This window comes from Carassius auratus, chromosome 1, assembly GCF_003368295.1.
Source record: "Carassius auratus strain Wakin chromosome 1, ASM336829v1, whole genome shotgun sequence".
In the NCBI taxonomy this organism is placed as follows: Eukaryota; Metazoa; Chordata; class Actinopteri; order Cypriniformes; family Cyprinidae; genus Carassius; species Carassius auratus.
In genome coordinates, this window is record NC_039243.1 from 3,282,329 (window position 1) to 3,302,160 (window position 19,832).

A 19,832-nucleotide genomic window follows, 5' to 3' on the forward strand; every position below is an offset into this window, starting at 1 on the left:
TTTATAATGTTTAGAGCAACATTAATAATTTTTCGTCTTAACTTTCACACTTATTTAGTGAAGCATGATTTTTATGACTGACTTATTTGATATGCTTTCAATTACTCCATCTAAACTGAAGAAATAATTCACTCAGATCATTTATCAAATGGTTTCAGACATGTCCTAATTGAACTATGGCCTAATCCTGATTTAGTCCAAACCCAGTCTGTGAAACCAGACCATAATATTCAGATTAAGGCAGCAGAACAAAACAGCTGAAGTGATGTTCAGTGGTGGATACAAGCACTGCCTTATTTCACATTATATTCCTGCTATTAAAAACCATGATCTCGAAATACTCAATATTATCAGCTTCTGATAACGAAGCACTATTTTTCTGCAGTTTTAGTCCAGTATGTTGTTCTGTTGTTAAGGAAGGGACACTGATGTTTCTGCAACTAAAAAAAAAAAAAAAGTGTTAACCACACCAAGTCTAAAGATAAAGTGCACGTGTTAAAACAGTCAGTCATTTGTCTGCTGCTGATCTGATGAGCTTCAACACGGTAAGACAAACACACTCATACTTCAAAGAAAACTGATGATTATTGCTCATATAACACACGAGTCTTAACGTGAGAAATGTTAAGAATATGGAGATGTAGATGTACTGTTCATGAGTGTATAAGAGCTGATTAATGCTGTATTATAGATATATTTGACGCTGATGTCGGTCAGAATGGCTCCTCGTCTTCCTCTGATCTTTCTGCTCATGATTCACGGTGAGTCTCTGTTACATTCACATTACAAACTCTCTGATGGTTTAATTTAAGGATTCACATATGTGACCCTGGACCACAAAAGAGTGAATTGTTCAAAATTGATTTTTATACATCATCTGAAGGCTGAATAAAAACTTTTCATTGATGTATGGTTTATTAAGATTGGACAATATTTGGCTGAGAGACAAATATTTGAATATATGTAATATGAGGGCATAAAAAAAATCTAAATACTGAGGAAATCGCCTTTGAAGTTGTCCAAATGAATTCTTAGCAATGCATATTACTAAGAAAAAAAATAAGTTTTGATATATTAACAGTAGGAAAATTACAAAATATGTATCATGGAACATGATCTTTACTTAATATTCTAATGATTTTTAGCATAAAAGAAAATGTGTTCATTTTAACCCATACAATGTTTTTTGTGGCTATTGCTACAAATATAACCGAGTGACTTAAGACTGGTTTTGTGGTCCAGGGTCACGTATTTCCTTTTAAACATGAAGTTTAGGCCTTGTGTCTTTTATAAATATTCAGTAGTCTTCTGTTATTTGCTGCTCAGTGTCATGCGGTTTAGGGACGTGTTCATTGTTCAGAGCATCTGATTGGACAAAAAGTCAGCGTAACACTCAAATATTTTTCTGCTCTTGATCTCATAAGTGAATGTGTTAAATACTTACAGCTGATTTCCTGGTTCTCTTTTCACTCATTTGTCTCTGTGCTTTTATTTCTGCTTTTCTGCAACAACCCTTCATAAAAGCTGATGTTGAACTTCACATCATTTATCACTCAATAGATTCTGAGAAAATTTGCTTATAGTTCCTTGTAATTAGTTGCTGTTTTCAATTAAGAAGTAGCATGATGTGTTAATTTCTGTTGTATCTGATTAAACATAATTTTCCTCCTGATGAATTCTGTGTTTCAGGGGTTTCTGCTGATTGGGGTGTGAGTTACAGTTCTTCACACATCTGTGCACTAAAGACCTCATCAGTGATAATGAGCTGCACTTATACATACCCTACTGGACATAAGATTGAGAAAGTGTTCTGGACCAAAAACCCTGTAAAGGGTGAAGACCCTCCAGATCTGTCTGAGGATCCTGAATACAGTCAGAGGCTTCAGTATCTGGGAGACAAACAGCAGAACTGCACCATCAGACTGAGTCATGTGACACAGAACGACCAACACATGTACTGTTTCAGATTCAAAACTAATATAGATCAATGGCTTGGTGATCCAGGAGTGACTCTTACTGTCACAGGTGACTTTCATGAGGCTGAGCTCTTCTTCTGTGCATTATGTTGAATAATAATCAGTGTATGACAGCAGCACTAGATATAATGTGTGTGTTGTGTTCAGATCTTCAGGTGGAGGCTCCTGAGAGAGTGACAGAGGGTCATAATGTCAGTCTGACATGTAAAAGCAGCTGCGCTCTGACTGACAGAGCAACATTCATCTGGTACAGAAACTCACAGCCATTAACTGAGAGAAGAGACAGAAACAATCAACTCCTGCTGCAGTCAGTCAGAAGAGAGGATGCAGGCAGATACAGCTGTGCTCTACATGGACACACTTACATCTCTCCTGCTGCTCAGCTCAATGTCACCTGTGAGTACAGAATGCTGTTTTCTCTTAATAGTTGACTTTGGAAAGTCAGCACAGTGTAGGACTACATATCTCTGGTGTGACAGAATAGTTGTTTGGCCAACTGCTAATATCAACATATTCAATATATGACATAAAATTTTGCCAATCAGCGTCCTCAAATCTAATCCAAAAAGATGATTATTTTATCGTCCCTAATGAGCCACTGCTTAAGTCAGAACTAGTCCTGAATACAGCAAACCAGTGTAAAGTTTTGATGGATGATGATTATAATTATGGTAAAGGCACAAACACATTTCAGTATGATCAAGTGTTTTATGACAGATGCTCACTGAAGTGTGTTTTGAAGGTGTTTGTGAGGATCGGTGGTGTTTATGTACATATAGACATCAGACACTGAAACACACAAACACTCCCTCTGACAGACAAACTGTTCACTGATGCTGTCGACTTTCCTTCAGATCGCTGTATTCTGCTGTGTTTATTCATTCTGAATGGATCTCTATCATATCTATATGCAGTCACATTGAGGTCTCTCCATGTGGTCCTGTTCAATATCACACATTGTTAAATGCTAAACGATTGTAATATATATTTTTTTTTCCTCAAAGTGTTTCCTGTTTGAAATATTATGGATATTTCAGTTCAGATGCGTTTACATTGCCACTTTCCTTTAGATGCAAACAATTAAAATCAGCTGAAACTGTTTCTGTAAAGGTGTGACCTGCACAGTCAGAGCATTCCTCAGGAACTTCCTGGAGATTACTGGATCTCAAGCGGGAGGTCTTTACAGTATCTATCGCTTGCAGTCCTTTTGTCTTTTGGTATAACGTCTCACATACAGAACTTTTGGAGAAGCTAAGATTCTTAAAAGGTTTAAGATATTTTGAAGACTCTCATGCTAACATCACTGTTAAAGAACGGCTACACTGCTATCTTCAATAAATTATTATCTACCGCATGAACTCCAGTCGAGCTTCCTTATTTTATATTTTAGAGAATTCCAGTAAATTGGTGAGTCACCCAAACCACTGCTCAGCCAAATACAGCAAAATCTAACATTTTGCAGTGTATACAAACTGTATGTTACATCTTTGCAAATTTTCTTAGTTCTCTCTACCTTGCTGCTTCGACCCTGACTACTATATTTTTATGGTTATTACTATGAGTTTTTCTATTCATCCTCTGATCTGCATAATCTGAACTGTTCATATCCTCTTCTTGTGGACATATATAATGTCTGTGCTTCCTACACTGAAAAAAAAATTATAAGTAAATTTACTTAATTTTTATTTGGCAAATTTTTGCACAAGCATTTTTCAAATAAATTTAAAGAGCCAGTAAGATGAAAATTCTAAGCTTCCTATCACTGTTTAAAAGTCCTGTACATTAGGTTTAAATCCATCCAAGGTTAAAAAAACATTGTCATTTTGTCAAAATATCATTTTAAAATTACCTCAATTCTCAGAGATCCCCAAACAGTTCACGCGAAGCTGTTCAAAAGATTCAGTTTCCTTAAACCCCACCTTTCGGTAGCATACTGTGTTCTGATTGGTCAACTGACATAGTTTTGATTGGTTGTTCCGCACACAACTTCACGGTAAACAATGCGTTAGCATCTGTTTAGGGTGAATTATGTCTTATTCCTCTTACCGCGAAGCAAACAGTAAAATAAAAAAAATTGAACAGTCTCGCTGCTTTTTCTTCTGTGTGGGTGCATTCAAGCCGCGCACTTCAGTTTGAATCTGAATAACGCGTTCAGCGCGGGGGCGTGGTCACATTAGATATAACGAAGGGAGACATGAAAAACAGAGATCGCGTTGTTTTCATATGGATTACTTTATCACAGAATATCTGTTTTCGGCAAAACTTAATTAGTTTTAAAGTAGACATGTCAAGCTTTCTATAGATATCTCTCTCATGTCTCTTCGTTGAGTATTCACGTAGTTACACTTCATTTTAATGATGTTTTTGTAAATGAAGATCAGCGCAGACAGGCTGCAGACAGCACACATACTGATAAGACGCTCGGGAGAAAACAAACACATAACTTCATAATCATACTTCACGTTGTGATTCGGAGATGGTCGTTGGTCTAAATAAAGTTGGTAATGAACCCTCTTTTATGGCCAAACGCTTTGAAAATCCTGCCTTGTACTCACCGAGATTAGAAAACAGTCATCAGTGAAATGTTGTGAACACAACAAGGATTTGTTGTACTGCTCTGGTATTGTGGTAAAAATGAATTTTAGCCATTGGTTCTTCTGATCTTCATTCTTTGGCAGTGAATATAAAACAAACTTGCCTTTACAATTAAAAACACACTGTCTCTTCGACATGATGCTCTCACACCAACCAGAGCGTCTGTGTGGGGGGTGGGGCAGTTCAGAGTTCCGTTTCTCCCAAGATGGTAGGCGGAGATTATCATGCAAAGTGCTCCTAGTGACGTACATAGAGATGGGCATTAGATTTGAAATCTATAACGACTCGTTTCAGCGATTCAGAGTTGACTCCTTACTTTAGAAGCCAATAACTTTATAAATTATGTACTTTTTGGTTTAATTACTTTGCACATTGTTTACACTGATGGACAGCTACATCATACACTGTAATACAGGTAATTTTTGATTTCCCATCTGAGTGGCTCTTTAACACATTTGGAAATTAAGTAAATCTAATTAAGTTTTAGGTTTTAGGTTGTAATGAAAGATGGCGCTGGTGATGGCTTGTCGTCTGTTGCTCTATCTGTGTCTGTTGGTTTTGATCAATTTTCCGTCTCCGAATTGTCATGCACTGCTGACCTATGATCGTCAAACCTTGCTGGATATTCGTACCTCATTTCTGGCAAGCAGCAATATTGCTGCTAAATAGTTTATTTTTGAAACGTGTGGATCCCTGCCATCGGATATACTGGGCTATATATGCCGTTGGCCTTTCACACCAACATGAAGGAAATGCAGGAGGAAGTGTGGCAGACGCGCTCCGATCTCATCCAGATGGAAATATCACCTACGGGATAGTTGCGAATCCAGCTTGATGCTCCGGGCCCGGAAGCCGGTTCAACACTCCGCTGCTCTCTGGTCCTCGTTGTTTTTTCCCTTACGCTGACTGCTCACCTGACCTTCGTCTTGCATCTCCTCACATCAGTTTCAGCACGCGACAAACGGCGCTAAATCCTGGAAACCTCAGATCTCTGCGCAGAGTCAAGACCTCTTCCAGCTACATAAATCCATGAAATTGGCTCTGATAAACGCCGTTCGCTGGTAAATAAGACCTTCCTGCTGAACGATTTTTTCTCCTCTCATAAGTTGGATTTTTTTTTATCACTGAATCTTGGACAGAGGAAGGAGATTTGAGTCATTTTTCTGAACTGGTTCCTAACGATTGCTCGCTTTTTTTTTTAACTCTCCCCGGCAAAATGGTAGAGGGGGCGGCCTACTGACTGTTTTAAAAAATGCTTTTTTCTCTCGCTGTCAGAGAATTGTTGCAAAAGTTTTTTCTAGTTTTTAAGTTCAGCTTTTAAATTTGAGTGGAACGGTCCTTTTCTGTTAGTTGTGTTGTATCGCCCTCCACACAGCAAAATCCCCAGTGTTAATTTAACACTCCCCAGTGTTAATTTAACACTCTGAGTGTGGACTCATATAAACACTGAAGCAGTGTTAAAAGTAACACTGAAGCAGAGTTGAAGTTAATGAGATAATTAAGAAGTTAATTGAGTTATGATTGACCATTATTGAAGACACCTGATGTTAACAAGCAGAATCACCAAACGAGAAAATCACAATTCGTGTGTCACCATTATAGTGTTCAGTGTTTGCTTTAGCTGGGATCTTGGCTTGTAACTTTTTACTTTTAAAGTTTGTTTGTCAAACCAAGAGCAAAAATCATTGCGGTTGATGATTATGTTTTAATGTAATCGTTGTTTGACATGAATCACTGAACTCATTTACAGTGTTTTCTCAAAGTAAAACTTCCATTATTGATTGTCACAGCTTTGATTCCACAGTGAAAAAATCTGTATTTTCTATAAATTTTGTAGGTATCTCTTTCAAGTAATTCTGATTTATTTTATTTTTTTTATTAAAGAATTTTAATTTTAGGCACACACAGATAACAAGAATCAGCGTATGAATCTCAACAATGGTGACAAACAGCATATTCAGATAAACAGACCAACTCTGAAAATCACAAAACTAGATACTAAAAATGAACATAAAAACAGCAAAAGTAAAATATAGTTAGAATAAAAAGTTAAAAAGACAGTTCAGCTCATAATTTATTCATGCCGCAATGCATGATGGGAGCCATGGATGAGTTTTTATTGGCTACAACATGCTTTTTTGATGGTCACCGCTGTTGTGATGCTCACCCTGATTCCTGATGTCTGTGTGTCTAAACTAAATATTTCTTTTTTTACGTGGTACTAACTATTATAAACATGTCATACTATGTCAGAAATGCTGAGTTGCTTCCTTTTCTTTTTCACTTAATTTATGTATGCAGTAAAGAAACCTAAACTCAGGCATTCAGGTCACTCTATAACAAATAGCTCAAACCTCAATCAATGGCACACATGATTGCCTTTGCTGTGGTCTGTCTGTATGATATAATTCAGTCACCACAGCCACATAAAATCTAAAGATAATAACTGAAGGGTCAAGATCCCAACTTAATCAAACATTGACCACTATAATGGTGATACACAAATTGTGATTTTCTCGTTTGGTGATTCTGCTTGTTAACATCAGGTGTCTTCAATAATGGTCAATCATAACTCAATTAACTTCAACTCTGCTTCAGTGTTACTTTTAACACTGCTTTAGTGTTTATATGAGTCCACACTCAAGAGTGTTAAATTAACACTGGGGATTTTGCTGTGCACATTTGTGCCCCGTCATGGAAACCAGTGACACAAGTCGGCAGCACAACTTTCGAACAAAATGAGAAAGAAGCGTTTTTTTTTTTTTTCAAAATTGGTGATTTTCGTTTTTTTTTTTTTCAGAATCTGTTAGTTGATATCACAAAGAAGCCTCTCCGTGTTGGAGATAGCAGTATTGGTATATTTAAAAATGTACATTTTGAGGTTGAAATCAGCTAGTTTGTCGGAGATTCTAGCACGCAGTAGGGGCGTTTCATTGTCTGTGTATTTCCACACTGGATAAGCCGGCTTTTGTTTCTTTTGTTATTGCCCCCGCCCTCCGAGGGAAGCGTGGCTACTTAGTATGCAGCTCTCTGGCCGGCTCTAGCTGATATCAAAATTCAGTGAAGATGGACCCCGCAAAGATGATGGCAGACGAGCTGAACCGTGGCCGTTACACCAAAAATGTTTTGAAGTACTTGAAGACAAGCCGGATGCTTATAAACAACACTCACTGATTCTGAAGACGATCTGAGCGAAGATGAAAGCGGCATAATAAGACTGTAATATCCCTAATCTACAGCTGAGCGAAGATGATGACGAGGTAGAATGTATTGGACTGGCGTCAAACGAGTTGGACCGTAAGATATCAGAGGCTATATCGATAGTAACATTTGATGGGGATAAAGACAGAGAAATGGGGAAAATCCGTAACATTTAGAGGCAAACAGACGCACAGTGCAAACTTCGGAGATGGTGACATCCACAAAGAAAACCCAGACAAAGAGAAAGTGTGCCCGAACTACTTATTTCATTGGAGGCATCGAGATCTGCGAGAATACTTTTGTTTCTTATGGGGTGAGTTTCCATAAACATCAAAGTTTGTTGTTTTGTGTTCATTCTAAGAACACACGTTATCTCATGTTTAGTCCATGTTCAGACCTTCCCATATCTACCTATTGTTATTAGCTAGCTCATCGGTTATCACAGAATCCTGTTAAAAAAGTCCTAATGCTACACAATGAAATCAATTCACCAAGTTTTATGTAGAAAACCAGCAAATAACAAATAAAATTAGCATCAATATGTACTTTCTGTTTACATAAACATTAAAATAATAACATTGAAAATGATGGCCACATTTTAAAGATTAAAGATTTTTTATAAAAAAGATAAAACTCACATATTTCAGCCTCTAAATCATTTTTATAATAGTCAAAAAAGATAAATTACTGACATTTACAATACACATTCTCCTTTATCATTAATAGTATGCGGTCCGATTTTTCCCGTTGTGTCTGTCGTTGCTATGCAGGGGGTGTGGCTTATCTAAATGATATGTAAATGAGCCCCATTGTCACTCGCAGCAGTGAGAACTGCACAATCTTCAGAGGCTATTTCTGCTTTTTGAGCTTTTTTGAGTGCCTACCTTTGAATGGCCACAACTTCTCCAAATATTATCAGATTTACATGTGTTACACATCGCTGGAAAGATTGAAGACTACACTTTCAGAATCTGTGAATAACTCAAAATGCCCCAGAACCGACTTGCTACTTTCCGTGATTGGTCACATTTGGTTAAAGATTTTATTATTGAACTTACAGAGTTAATGAGGTATACTACTACTAATTATGACCATTTTATATTAGTTGGTTATTTTAATATTCATGTTGCCCATCCAGTTCCCTTTCTAAGGAGCTTTTAAATCTTGAATTCATTGTCATTGAATCTTTTAACCTCACTCAGTGGATAAATGAGCCCACTCATATACAAGGGCACGCTTTGGACCTAGTGCTCACTTATAGGCTTTTTATTTCTGAACTTGAGCTTTCTTATGCAGTGATCTCTGACCACAAGCCTATTTTATTCTCTTTGTCACTGCCAAATCTACGTGCTCCGTTTGATGTTGTCAAGTTGTCTCAGTCTTATTCCTCTCAGTTTCACCTGGATTTTAACTTGCTTTTTAATGAACTGAGCTCAAAATTGTCCCTGGACATTTCGCTTGCTGATCTGAATGTCGGCCAACATTTTGACATGCTAAATAATGTATGGATGGACATTTTAAATGAAACTGCTCCTCTTAAAGTTTTTAAACCAAAAACTAAATCTGAAAGGTGGCTAACTCCCGAAATTTGTTCTCTAAGACAGACGTGCAGGAAAACAGAGCGAAAATGCAAAAAGGATAGATTTCAATTTTCACACAAGGTATTTAAGTCTGCTCTTCAATCCAAGACTGCAAAAGCAGCATATTTCTCTAATCTGATTCTAAACAATAATTAACCAACCAAAAGTTTTGTTTTCGGTCACAAATGCTCTCTTAAATCCATCTGTTAATGGTATACCAAATTCCTCAAATGAATTATGTGAAAGATTCTTGAGTTTCTTTTCTGAAAAGATTGTTAAATTAAGATCCCAGGTGGTAACCACCTACATTGTGCCTGTTTCTGATGAGATTTTCCAGTCAACGTCTATATGGGAGTCCTTTGATCCCATTTCTTTACAATTTCTCTCTGAAATTATTAACTCCCTCAAAATTGCGTTCTGTCCTCACAACGTAATTCACCCCGATAAATTGTTGATGGAATCAGTAGGCCCTGCCTTGTTTTTCCCAGTTTAACAAATGCTTATCAACTGGTTTGGTTCCCGCATGCATGAAATTGGCCTCCATTAATCATTTGCTAAAGAAGCCTTTCTTAGACATTTCTGTTTTAAATAACTATTGTCCAATCTCTGTGGTCCCTTTTATTTCTAAGCAGAGGTGGGTAATCCAGGGGCCCAAGAGTAAAAGTCCTGCCATATTTTTGCTCCACTCATGAACTCAGCAGCTGATTTCACCAGATGAGGAACCGAGAACTACAGATGATCAGATTTTGTTGTTTCATTGGTTAAAATGATGTCATCATCATGGAGATCAGTGTTCGAATTAGTTTTGTTCTTGACCCTTGACTTATTGTGACAGATCTCTCTCTGTATGTGATGTTGTGGAAAAAAGAGATCTTTGATATATGAAGAACCTATTGTCACAATGAGCTGGTTTAATAATACATCAAAATGTTTTTTCAAATGTATAGGTGTTGAATAATCCCAGTGAAACTACAGCACACACACACACACACACACACACACAAAACATTGTTCTAATATTTGTAGGGAGTGAATTTTTAATTTGTGCAACACATATAGAAATACAGTGCTTTTTAAACACACACAAATATCAAGAACCAGCATATGAATATCTACAATGGTGACAATCAACAAAATATTTCATGTTGAAATACATGAATTACTCCCATAATGCACTGCAGTATGAATAATTATTTTCACCACTGTTGAGGATCATATGATAAATGGTCATGGCTAAATGGCTAATCCCAAAGTACTTTTTGTTTTATTCCTTAATATTGAAGCATTATGGTGGCATTTACGTAATGAGATTTCTCTTTTTTGTGAAAGTGGAATACAGTTTAGTATGGTGACACAAACTCAGAATTCGTACTCTGCATTTAACCCATCCAAAGTACACACAGAACAGTGAACAGACAGCAGTCCTCTCTAACCACTAAGCCACAAATTATTTTATTTAAAAGTATAATCAAGAAATTTTATCAAGAGCATACAGTCATCAAAAGCATAAATTACCTGCTAGATCAAGATTTGCATCAGCATTGCACAAGTGTTTGCCATAAAACAATAATACAATTGCTTAGAAGCAAATTTATAAAAACAGCTTAAAGGCTAAATACCTCAACTGAAGCAAATACTCACCACAATTATGGTGGCAAAGTTTTTTTTTTCTCCCAGTTGATGTCATCCAAGGCTGTGCTTTAAGTCAGTTGTAGTTATTGTGTTTCTCTTTTCTTCAGTGATGATTTGAGGACTTGGGATTTGACTCAAGACTAGTTTGTGACTTGGAAGGAATGATTTGGATCCTCCTCTGATGAAATCAGCTGCTGAGTTCATGGGTGGAGCAAAAATATGGCAGGACTTTTTGGCCCTTGGACTACCCACCTCTGCATACATACATACATACATGTGTGGATAGATAGACCCCCCCCCCAACATAAAAACATCTCACCCCCCACCCCCGCACACACACACACACATAAGTATATTTGTTGCTAGCTAAGCAATAATGTGCCTGTGGGAAGTTGAAAATACTTTGCAAATACTCATTTTTAGTGGTTGACAAACAATAAAAAAATATCTTCTTATCGATGCTTCTTCCTGCTTCAAAATGAATGAGAATGTGACGTATTTGACATGGGCGTGTTCTGTGACGTCGCACTTGGATATGGGCCGGGTTGGATGTCCACCGCAGGCTGCAGCGATATGCTCCTCAGGCATTCTGTGCCCTGTTCTACTGCCCCCTGTACCACCTTTTATACATTAAATATAGATGAGACCAAGCTTTACTGTCACACTTTATACTTCATTGAATATTTATTAGGTTTTCACGATAAATATTTGTGTAGACACATGCTCTAAAGCAGTGGTACTCGGACAATATTGCTTTTTTTTTTTTGAGGAACAATACTAAAATTGTTTTGATTTTCTGTGTTTTTTTAGCATTTTAATTTGGCCTCTTGCTTAAGAACATACAAAACCTATTGAAACAATAAACCAATTTGCAAAACAAAAAATGACATCTTTGTCGAAGAGAAACATTCCTTCTAGTTCAGATAATTCAGAAAGTTCCGATAATTTGGCTTTTTCTGCTGGATTTACACATTTCTGAATTAACACTTAAGCACTATACAACTGTTTATCGGTCATCAGCAATATTGCATTATTTGTAAGGTCTCGTTTATAAATAAAAAAATGATATTTTTAAAGTGTATTGACTTATTAAACTATAATTAAAAACTAATTAAATACATCTTTAAATATGTCTATTCATTTGTCAATTTAAAAGGTGATTTATTTACATACATTTTTAAGTTTGAATTATTTAATTAATAAATGGATTCTTAATTTGTATTTTTAAGTGGCACTCTTGGTCCTCCATATTTGTCATTCCCAGAGGGTTAATGTCAGATTATGTTTTGATGTCAGTTCATCCTTATTCTATTTTACTGTATTTATTTATGTATTTATTTATTCATATAATGCATGTTTCCTATTACACTATTTATATGTTGTGTTTTGTTATACATCACTTTTGAATTATTTTGGCCTCTTGAATTCTAGTCTTCTTTTTTCCCTTTCTGATAACTTTTACTTAAACGTTTTATTTTTACTGTTTTAGACCCACCAAAAAGTGTATCAGTATCCATCAGTGGATCTGTAATAGTGGAGGGAGATTCAGTGACTCTGAACTGCAGCAGTGATTCAATCCCTCCTGCAGAAATCAGCTGGTTTAAAGGAGGAATGTTTGTAGGATCTGGAAGAATCTACAGCATCTCAAACATCAGATCTGATCACAGTGAAGAATACAAGTGCAAGTCCAGAAATAAACATGGAGAGAAATACTCTGATGCTGTGACTTTAAATGTTATGTGTGAGTATATTCGATTGTTGTATTATTTCAGCTCATAATAATAATTTAAAAAATGTATAAGAGATCTTTAATAATATGGTGATTGTTATTAGATCCTCCCAGGAACGTCTCAGTGTCTATAACTGGATCAGGTGTAATAGTGGAGGGAGATTCAGTGACTCTGAACTGCAGCAGTGATTCAAACCCTCCTGCAGAAATCAGCTGGTTTAAAGGAGGAACATCTGTAGGATCTGGAAGAATCTACAGCATCTCAAACATCAGATCTGATCACAATGAAGAATACAAGTGTAGATCCATCAATGAACATGGAGAGAAATACTCTGATGCTGTGACTTTAAACATAATGTGTGAGTTTTATGAATCATATTCTATATTTTAACCACATACTCCTGCTTGCTTATTTATTTTTTCTGATGCTGTCACTTTAAATGCTGTGTGAGTTAATGATCAGCTGCAACTTGCTCATAATATCCAAATTCACAATTTAATAATATTTCTTTAGAATTTTAATTTGTGCATATTTTAGATCCTCCCAGGAACGTCTCAGTGTCCATAAATGGATCTGGTGTAATAGTGGAGGGAGATTCAGTGACTCTGATCTGCAGCAGTGATTCAAACCCTCCTGCAGAAATCAGCTGGTTTAAAGGAGGAATATTTGTAGGATCTGGAAGAATCTACAGCGTCTCAAAGATCAGCTCTGATCACAGTGGAGAATACAAGTGTAGATCCATCAATGAACATGGAGAGAAATACTCTGATGCTGTAAATTTAGGTGTCATGTGTGAGTTATTGATGGTTCCGTTTCAATTATGGTTCAGTTTAATTCAGGGGTGTCAAACTCTCAAAAATCTCAACTTTTCAGAATGCCTCAAGCGCACCGCGTATCAACTAACCAATCAGCTTCATCCTTTCCCGTAACAACGCTGAAAGCTCAGCCAAGATGAAGGAACAGCTGATCATAGTTGTATATGGATTGCAATTTTGAAATAAATTTAGTAGCAGAGCTAGCCTACTGCAAGTGATTTTTAGAGCTGCAAATCCATTTATCCTTTGCTGAAATTTCCGCGTCTTCATGGAGAAAGCACGTCATTGTTGCTTAGCAAAGGCAGACGCCTCAGAGGCGCTTCTGCCCGAGCGCTTTGGAAAGGAGGAGAAAGACGCACCTAGCGTTTTCCACGCATTTTAGGCGCGATATGTGAACGGGCCTAAGGCGCTCGCTCACTCAGTATATATATATATATATATATATATATATATATATAAACACACATATGGGATTTTTTTTTTCTTTTTAAGATGATGCTTCGTTATTTTAGGGGTGTGCAATATTGACACACACATATATATATTTATTTTGCAGAGTGTGTTTTTGAGATGGTTTAAGCCTGACATGGAAAAATAAATGACATTAAGGCCTGGTCTTACTTTGGCCTTGTTAAAAACGTATCCTTGTCTTAACAGAGATAGATAGCACTGTGACTAATATAGCACACTTAATACTAGCATCTTTTTAGTTGAGCTATTGTATAATAGCGATCGCGCTGACATTCGGAAAAGCAAAACTCTTGATGTAGTTAGACATTACTTAACGATCATGACATAAATATTAAAAACAATACAGGGCATTTTTGCCTCATATCTTGAATTATATTGTAACCTGATAGCCTTCATCTGACACTGAAAAACTCTCACAATGTTTTTTTTTTTTTTAAATGTTTTTTGCAAAGTTACAAAATGTCAGTTCACACATCATTAAAACAACAGTTAGGATATTAGTACACGATAAATATTGCACACTCCTTTCTCATTTACTTTCTTCATATGAAGCTGTCCAGTGCGTCACAGTGTAATTTAATGTTAGCCACAAGTTGTGATTAAACTTACATGTTGTTGAGATAATAATACCTTTTTTTTCCATCTCTCCTTAAATAGCCTGTCTGTCTTTATTTAATTTTCAAACTGATGTTTATTTTATTATTTTTATATCATTGTTAAAATCCTTCTGCGGGCTGGATTGGACACTTCTGTGGGCCGTGTTTGGCCCGTGGGCTGTATGTTTGACATCCCTGGTTTAATTCTTTGTCACTGCAGATTTAGCATTATTGATAATGATATTTTTATTTTTATTTTTCAGATCCTCCCAGGAACGTCTCAGTGTCTATAACTGGATCAGGTGTAATAGTGGAGGGAGATTCAGTGACTCTGATCTGCAGCAGTGATTCAAACCCTCCTGCTCTGAACTTCAGCTGGTTTAAGGAGAATCAAAGCTCAGCTGTTGGATCTGGACAGAGTTTCAGTGCACTACAGAGTGGACGCTTCTACTGTGAGGCTCACAATCAACATGGATCTCAGAGATCAGACGCTGTTACTGTCACAGGTGAAGCTTTTATTAACATGCTCCTGGATCTTCATCATTCATCAGTTTGTTAATTATGATGATCTTCATCTTTCAGTTCATCCTGGAGCTGATAGGAATGTGATTGTGATCGCAGCAACATCTGGAGGATTCATCATCACCATCATCATTATCATCATCATCCTGTTTATAAAGTGAGTTCAATAAAAACTGCAGTGGGTGTTTAATGTAGCTAAATATTATAGCAAGTATTATTAGATAACGTAAAAAAAAAAAACAGCATTCATATTTTCTCCCTGTACATTAATTCTGATGTTATTGTCTTTTATATGTTAATGTAACAGGAGGAAAAGGAGTGTTAAAACTAATCTCACAATTACAAAGGTAAATCATCCAGACACAACATGACTTCACGGTACCAGAATATTGATCATCCATTGTCTGTGTTTCAATTTGTTGGACTAATTGTATATTCATAGCAAATTGTGTTGTGAATGAACATTCGTGATTCAATTCAAAGGCTCCTTCTGTCCTGTTCTTCTCCACACCATGTGTGAATCAAGGATATAAACGCATATTTTACATCACTACATTAATGTGATTTGATAAAATGCTAAATTTAGAGGCCAACTTCTATATAAAAGCTTTACCTCACCTATGAAAAAAGCTGATTAATTTTTCAACTTTCAGAATGATCTTTACGCTGATGTGTCACAGAGAGTTTCAGTCCATGACGAGTCCCTTTCTGAACCCGATCCAGTCAATGATGCTCTGTATGCCAGTGTGAAACCCAGCAGATCCACAGGAGAAACTCCTGAATCCAGAGATACTGAGGAGATCCAGTACGCAGCTGTCCAATATCACAGAAAGAAAGAGAAGAGCAGACTGGAAGATGAATGTCAGTATGACAATATAAGGGTCCATCAGCATGATGCTGCCATGAGGTGAGAAAACAGCAACATTAACCAGCACAGATCATGTAATCAGAGCTGTAACACTGTTGTGATCTTGTTTGATTTTTTTTTTTTTTCTTTTAGGCAATCAAATGTTCAAACTATGGAAGATGCATCAGTAATCTACAGCAGTGTCAAGTGAATGATAGACAGCAGTGGACACAAAGCCTGTGCTCGTGTCAGACATGAACTTATAAACCATAAATATACTTTACATGAAGAAATATAACCTGGATCATGTTATTTGCAACTTATAATTCATTTTCTCATCTGAAATTAAGCCAAATAATGTCACTTGTACTGCAACTAAAACTAAACCTTTTCTTTTATAATCACATGGTTTAAGTATTTTATTTTATTTATTATTGTATTTTATCAAAAGTGTCTTTTTCATGTTTCACTTTGTATGTTTTTGTTACTACTGTGGATGCTTCAATAAACTTGGTTGATCTGCAAGTCATTTAAGGCTGTAGTGTTTTTACTGGATTGACAGGACATCTAGTGGATGATTTGTGAATCATTCTTCATTGGTGGGACATCCACCTCCTGCAAACTGATTCTTTTTATATGGTCAAGTTTTACAAATGTGGATCTCATTTTCATATTGAGTCAGTTTTATTGTTTAAAAGTCCTGTAATTAAGGTCTAGAGAATAACTTCCCCAGATTGAGACTAAATTAATGTAGAGCACAGCAACAAAATTCATTGATTTTTTTTTCAGCATTAATCAGCACAACATTATATTATTGGTGTAGAATCTAGAAATGTATAGTACACAGTGCATTGCCATGACACAAAAATATCAGAATTCATGCTTACACCTGTTAAGATGCATGGAGTAATGATAGACCGTTATTGAAGGCAGCTGGTGTAAACAAGCAAAATTTCCAAAGAAGAAAATCACATTTTTTAAGTCACCATTATAGTGATCAGTGTTTACTTTAGTTGAGCTCTTAACCTTTTAATATTGCTTTTTGTTGCATTTCATTATTAATAAATTATGAGTAGATTTGTCCTTGTAATTTATTTAATTGTTACTATTTTATTTTACTCTGTTACCGGAAGTGTTGGACTGACCCAGACTTTATTTGCAATAGACTTTATGTGCATTTATTTGTCCATCAAATGACTCTAATGTATGAATGCAAAACATAGATTTTCAGAAATATATATTTAACTTTTCTGATTTTTCAACATAAACACTTAATAGAATAAAGTCAGTCAAGTACAGTACAGTACATCACACATTCACCAACATGATATTTCAGCTGCTGAAGCAGGACTTGAAATGTGTTACACTACAAGCTCATTTCTGAAAGGAAGATTTCTGATTATGGAAATTATAAAAAATAATTAGTAGTAATATGTAAATTAGTTAAAGGAACAAAAGATTATTAAAAGTGAACAGTAAACTTCAAATATTCATGGAAACATAAGCTTATAAATTTGAATAAATGCTAAATGATAAAGTTAACATTATATTAGAAATATTTAGTCATCTAAAGTTTTTTCTTAAAACCATCTGCAATGCTCTGCATAAATTTTCTTGGTTTCTTAAATATCTTGGACTCTCCAGTCATGAATTTGTTTAGTTTGTCATTTGCATCTTTCATGCAGTCAGTGACATTGCTGACTTTACTGCTGACAGCTTTCATGCCATCAGCAGCTTCATTCAGCATCTCGGGACCATCGTTCAGTTTTTTGATGAAATCCATGTCTTCTTGTCTTTATCTTATTTTAATTGTCCTCCAGCACGTGAAAGTTGTCTGTAAAAAATATGGATTGATGAATGAGACTGTGCACATCTTTAAGAATATTGAAGCGTTACATTGTGCCACTTGTGAGCAATTTAATCACCCTAATATATTATGTCTTTATCGTAGGATATAAAGAGGATATCTTACCTTCAGCAGACACTCAGAAGTCAGAAATAAGTTGAGCTGCTTTCACACTTGACTGCACCTGCAATGCAACATAAGCATTATTTAAATGAACATATACAGTTATTGTTAAAAATAAATGTCACACTGAGGGAATTGCTCAGGAAAAGATTGAACCTCAGAAATAGTATTAGTGTGAACTTGTCACTTTTTTTTGGAGAAATAATTAAAGTTACTCATTGTTCAATAGACATACAGTATAGAGCTGTTCAACTAATAGTAGCTTGGATAGTTTGCTCGGATGGTCACTCTTTAAGGTTTTAAAGCTATATTGATGGCCTTTAATATTGAAAGGTTTTACCTCAAACCCAGAAGCTGTAGTCGATATGAAGTCAGTTTTCTGAAGATGCTGCTGTCTGTCAGGTGAGATTGATGAATTTAGCAGTGCAGATGAAGGAGTGAGTCTCAGATCATCTCAAGTGTCTTTATATACTCAATGCATGGAGAAACTTACACGACACTTTAGAAGTGATAATATCGCAATGCTTCTTCAAAAGAATATGTTGCTGAGAAAGCATCTAATGTTTACTAAGAAAGAATGTGTCTAATCATACAATTGCATACACTCTCAATAAAGTATCTAAAGAATGAGTCACAAGATGATTTTCCGTCCGCATATATATGTAATTTGTGTGATTGAAGTTCTTCACAATCTTTTGCTGCATAAACACAACAAATAATATTTATTGCAGTTTTATGCATGTTTGCTGATATCTTTGTGATCTTTGTTGAAATTGTTTAAGTTAAATCAAGCCAAAATAAGTCTGTTCCAGGGAAACATGCATCTGTAATCTGAAGATGGTCTACTTTCCACAGAACATCATGTGTGGCTTCAAATTAGGGATGTACCTTGAGAAAAAAAAAATCAATAATAGTCCAAGAGTTCATATCGGAAAGCTAAGCTGATGTAATGTACATTTATATATTAATTCTGCTATAAGTAATGTTAACTGAATGCTTAACCAAACTCAAATCAATGCTGAAATTGTTTTTTCGCACAGGGGTCTTTGCTCTGAATTATTTACTACTTGTGGAGAAAGAAATTCACATAGAAAATAAACTGCAATATTACTGTAATTATTTCCAGTCATATAATAGTTTTAATTCTGTGTGTATTTCTGTATTGTTTGTAGGCTCAATGCGTCTGAACTGAAATGTGCAGCGGTTTTGTGCAGTTTAGTGAAAAACTGAACAATTATTTTTATTTGCATTAATAATGAGTCCACATTCAACATAAGTCAGGTGTTTTTAAAATAAAATCTTTATTTAGCCTAAAGCGATACTTTAATTCTTCACTTGATTAGATTATATTACAAGTTTCACTTAATCAATTACACTGACATGCTATACCATCTGATGTAAGATATAATAATGATATGAGATATAAATACAGTAATGTTGTGTTATTGCATGAACAGTTTACATAACTTTCCATAGAAGTGATAAATATCTGACAGCATCGCTGCTGAAACTTGTCTTGACAGAAAACCACGCAGTAACTGTTTTCTAACAAACATTATTTTGATATGGTTTTCAAGTATTCAAACACTGAAAACAGAAAGACCACTCAGTTAGGAATGTTATTGTTCTAAGACTGTTCTGGGAAAATGATATATGTATATATGTTTTCAGCTGCAAGTTTTATTTTAGTTGGCAGAAAGTTCTCCTAAAAGGTAGGATACAATTATCTAAAATCAATATCAAAATTTATCAATAACATTAATAACTTAGATGTGGACTAAAATGTTGCTCAGATGTCAAATTTTGGTTGAAAGTAAAAACCCAGCATTTTCCAATTTCATTTAATAACCCAAAAATAGTATTTCCATCTTCACTTGTTATAAACCAGGTTGACTTTA

The 19,832-nt window shown here is 35.6% G+C and overlaps 1 protein-coding gene across 1 annotated transcript in view; it reads left to right on the forward strand.

Annotated features, from left to right (window-relative positions):
* LOC113116074 (B-cell receptor CD22-like) overlaps positions 1–16,322 on the forward strand; it is a 109,307-nt gene extending 92,985 nt beyond the window's left edge. Inside the window, exons 7-13 of the mRNA XM_026283981.1 lie at positions 12,818–13,072; positions 13,252–13,506; positions 14,860–15,102; positions 15,179–15,275; positions 15,426–15,465; positions 15,799–16,025; positions 16,119–16,322. Of these exons, the coding sequence (XP_026139766.1) occupies positions 12,818–13,072; positions 13,252–13,506; positions 14,860–15,102; positions 15,179–15,275; positions 15,426–15,465; positions 15,799–16,025; positions 16,119–16,176 (1,175 nt within the window). The 3' untranslated portion in view covers positions 16,177–16,322. The remainder of the gene's footprint in view (positions 1–12,817; positions 13,073–13,251; positions 13,507–14,859; positions 15,103–15,178; positions 15,276–15,425; positions 15,466–15,798; positions 16,026–16,118) is intronic.
* Positions 16,323–19,832: the final 3,510 nt, after the last annotated feature.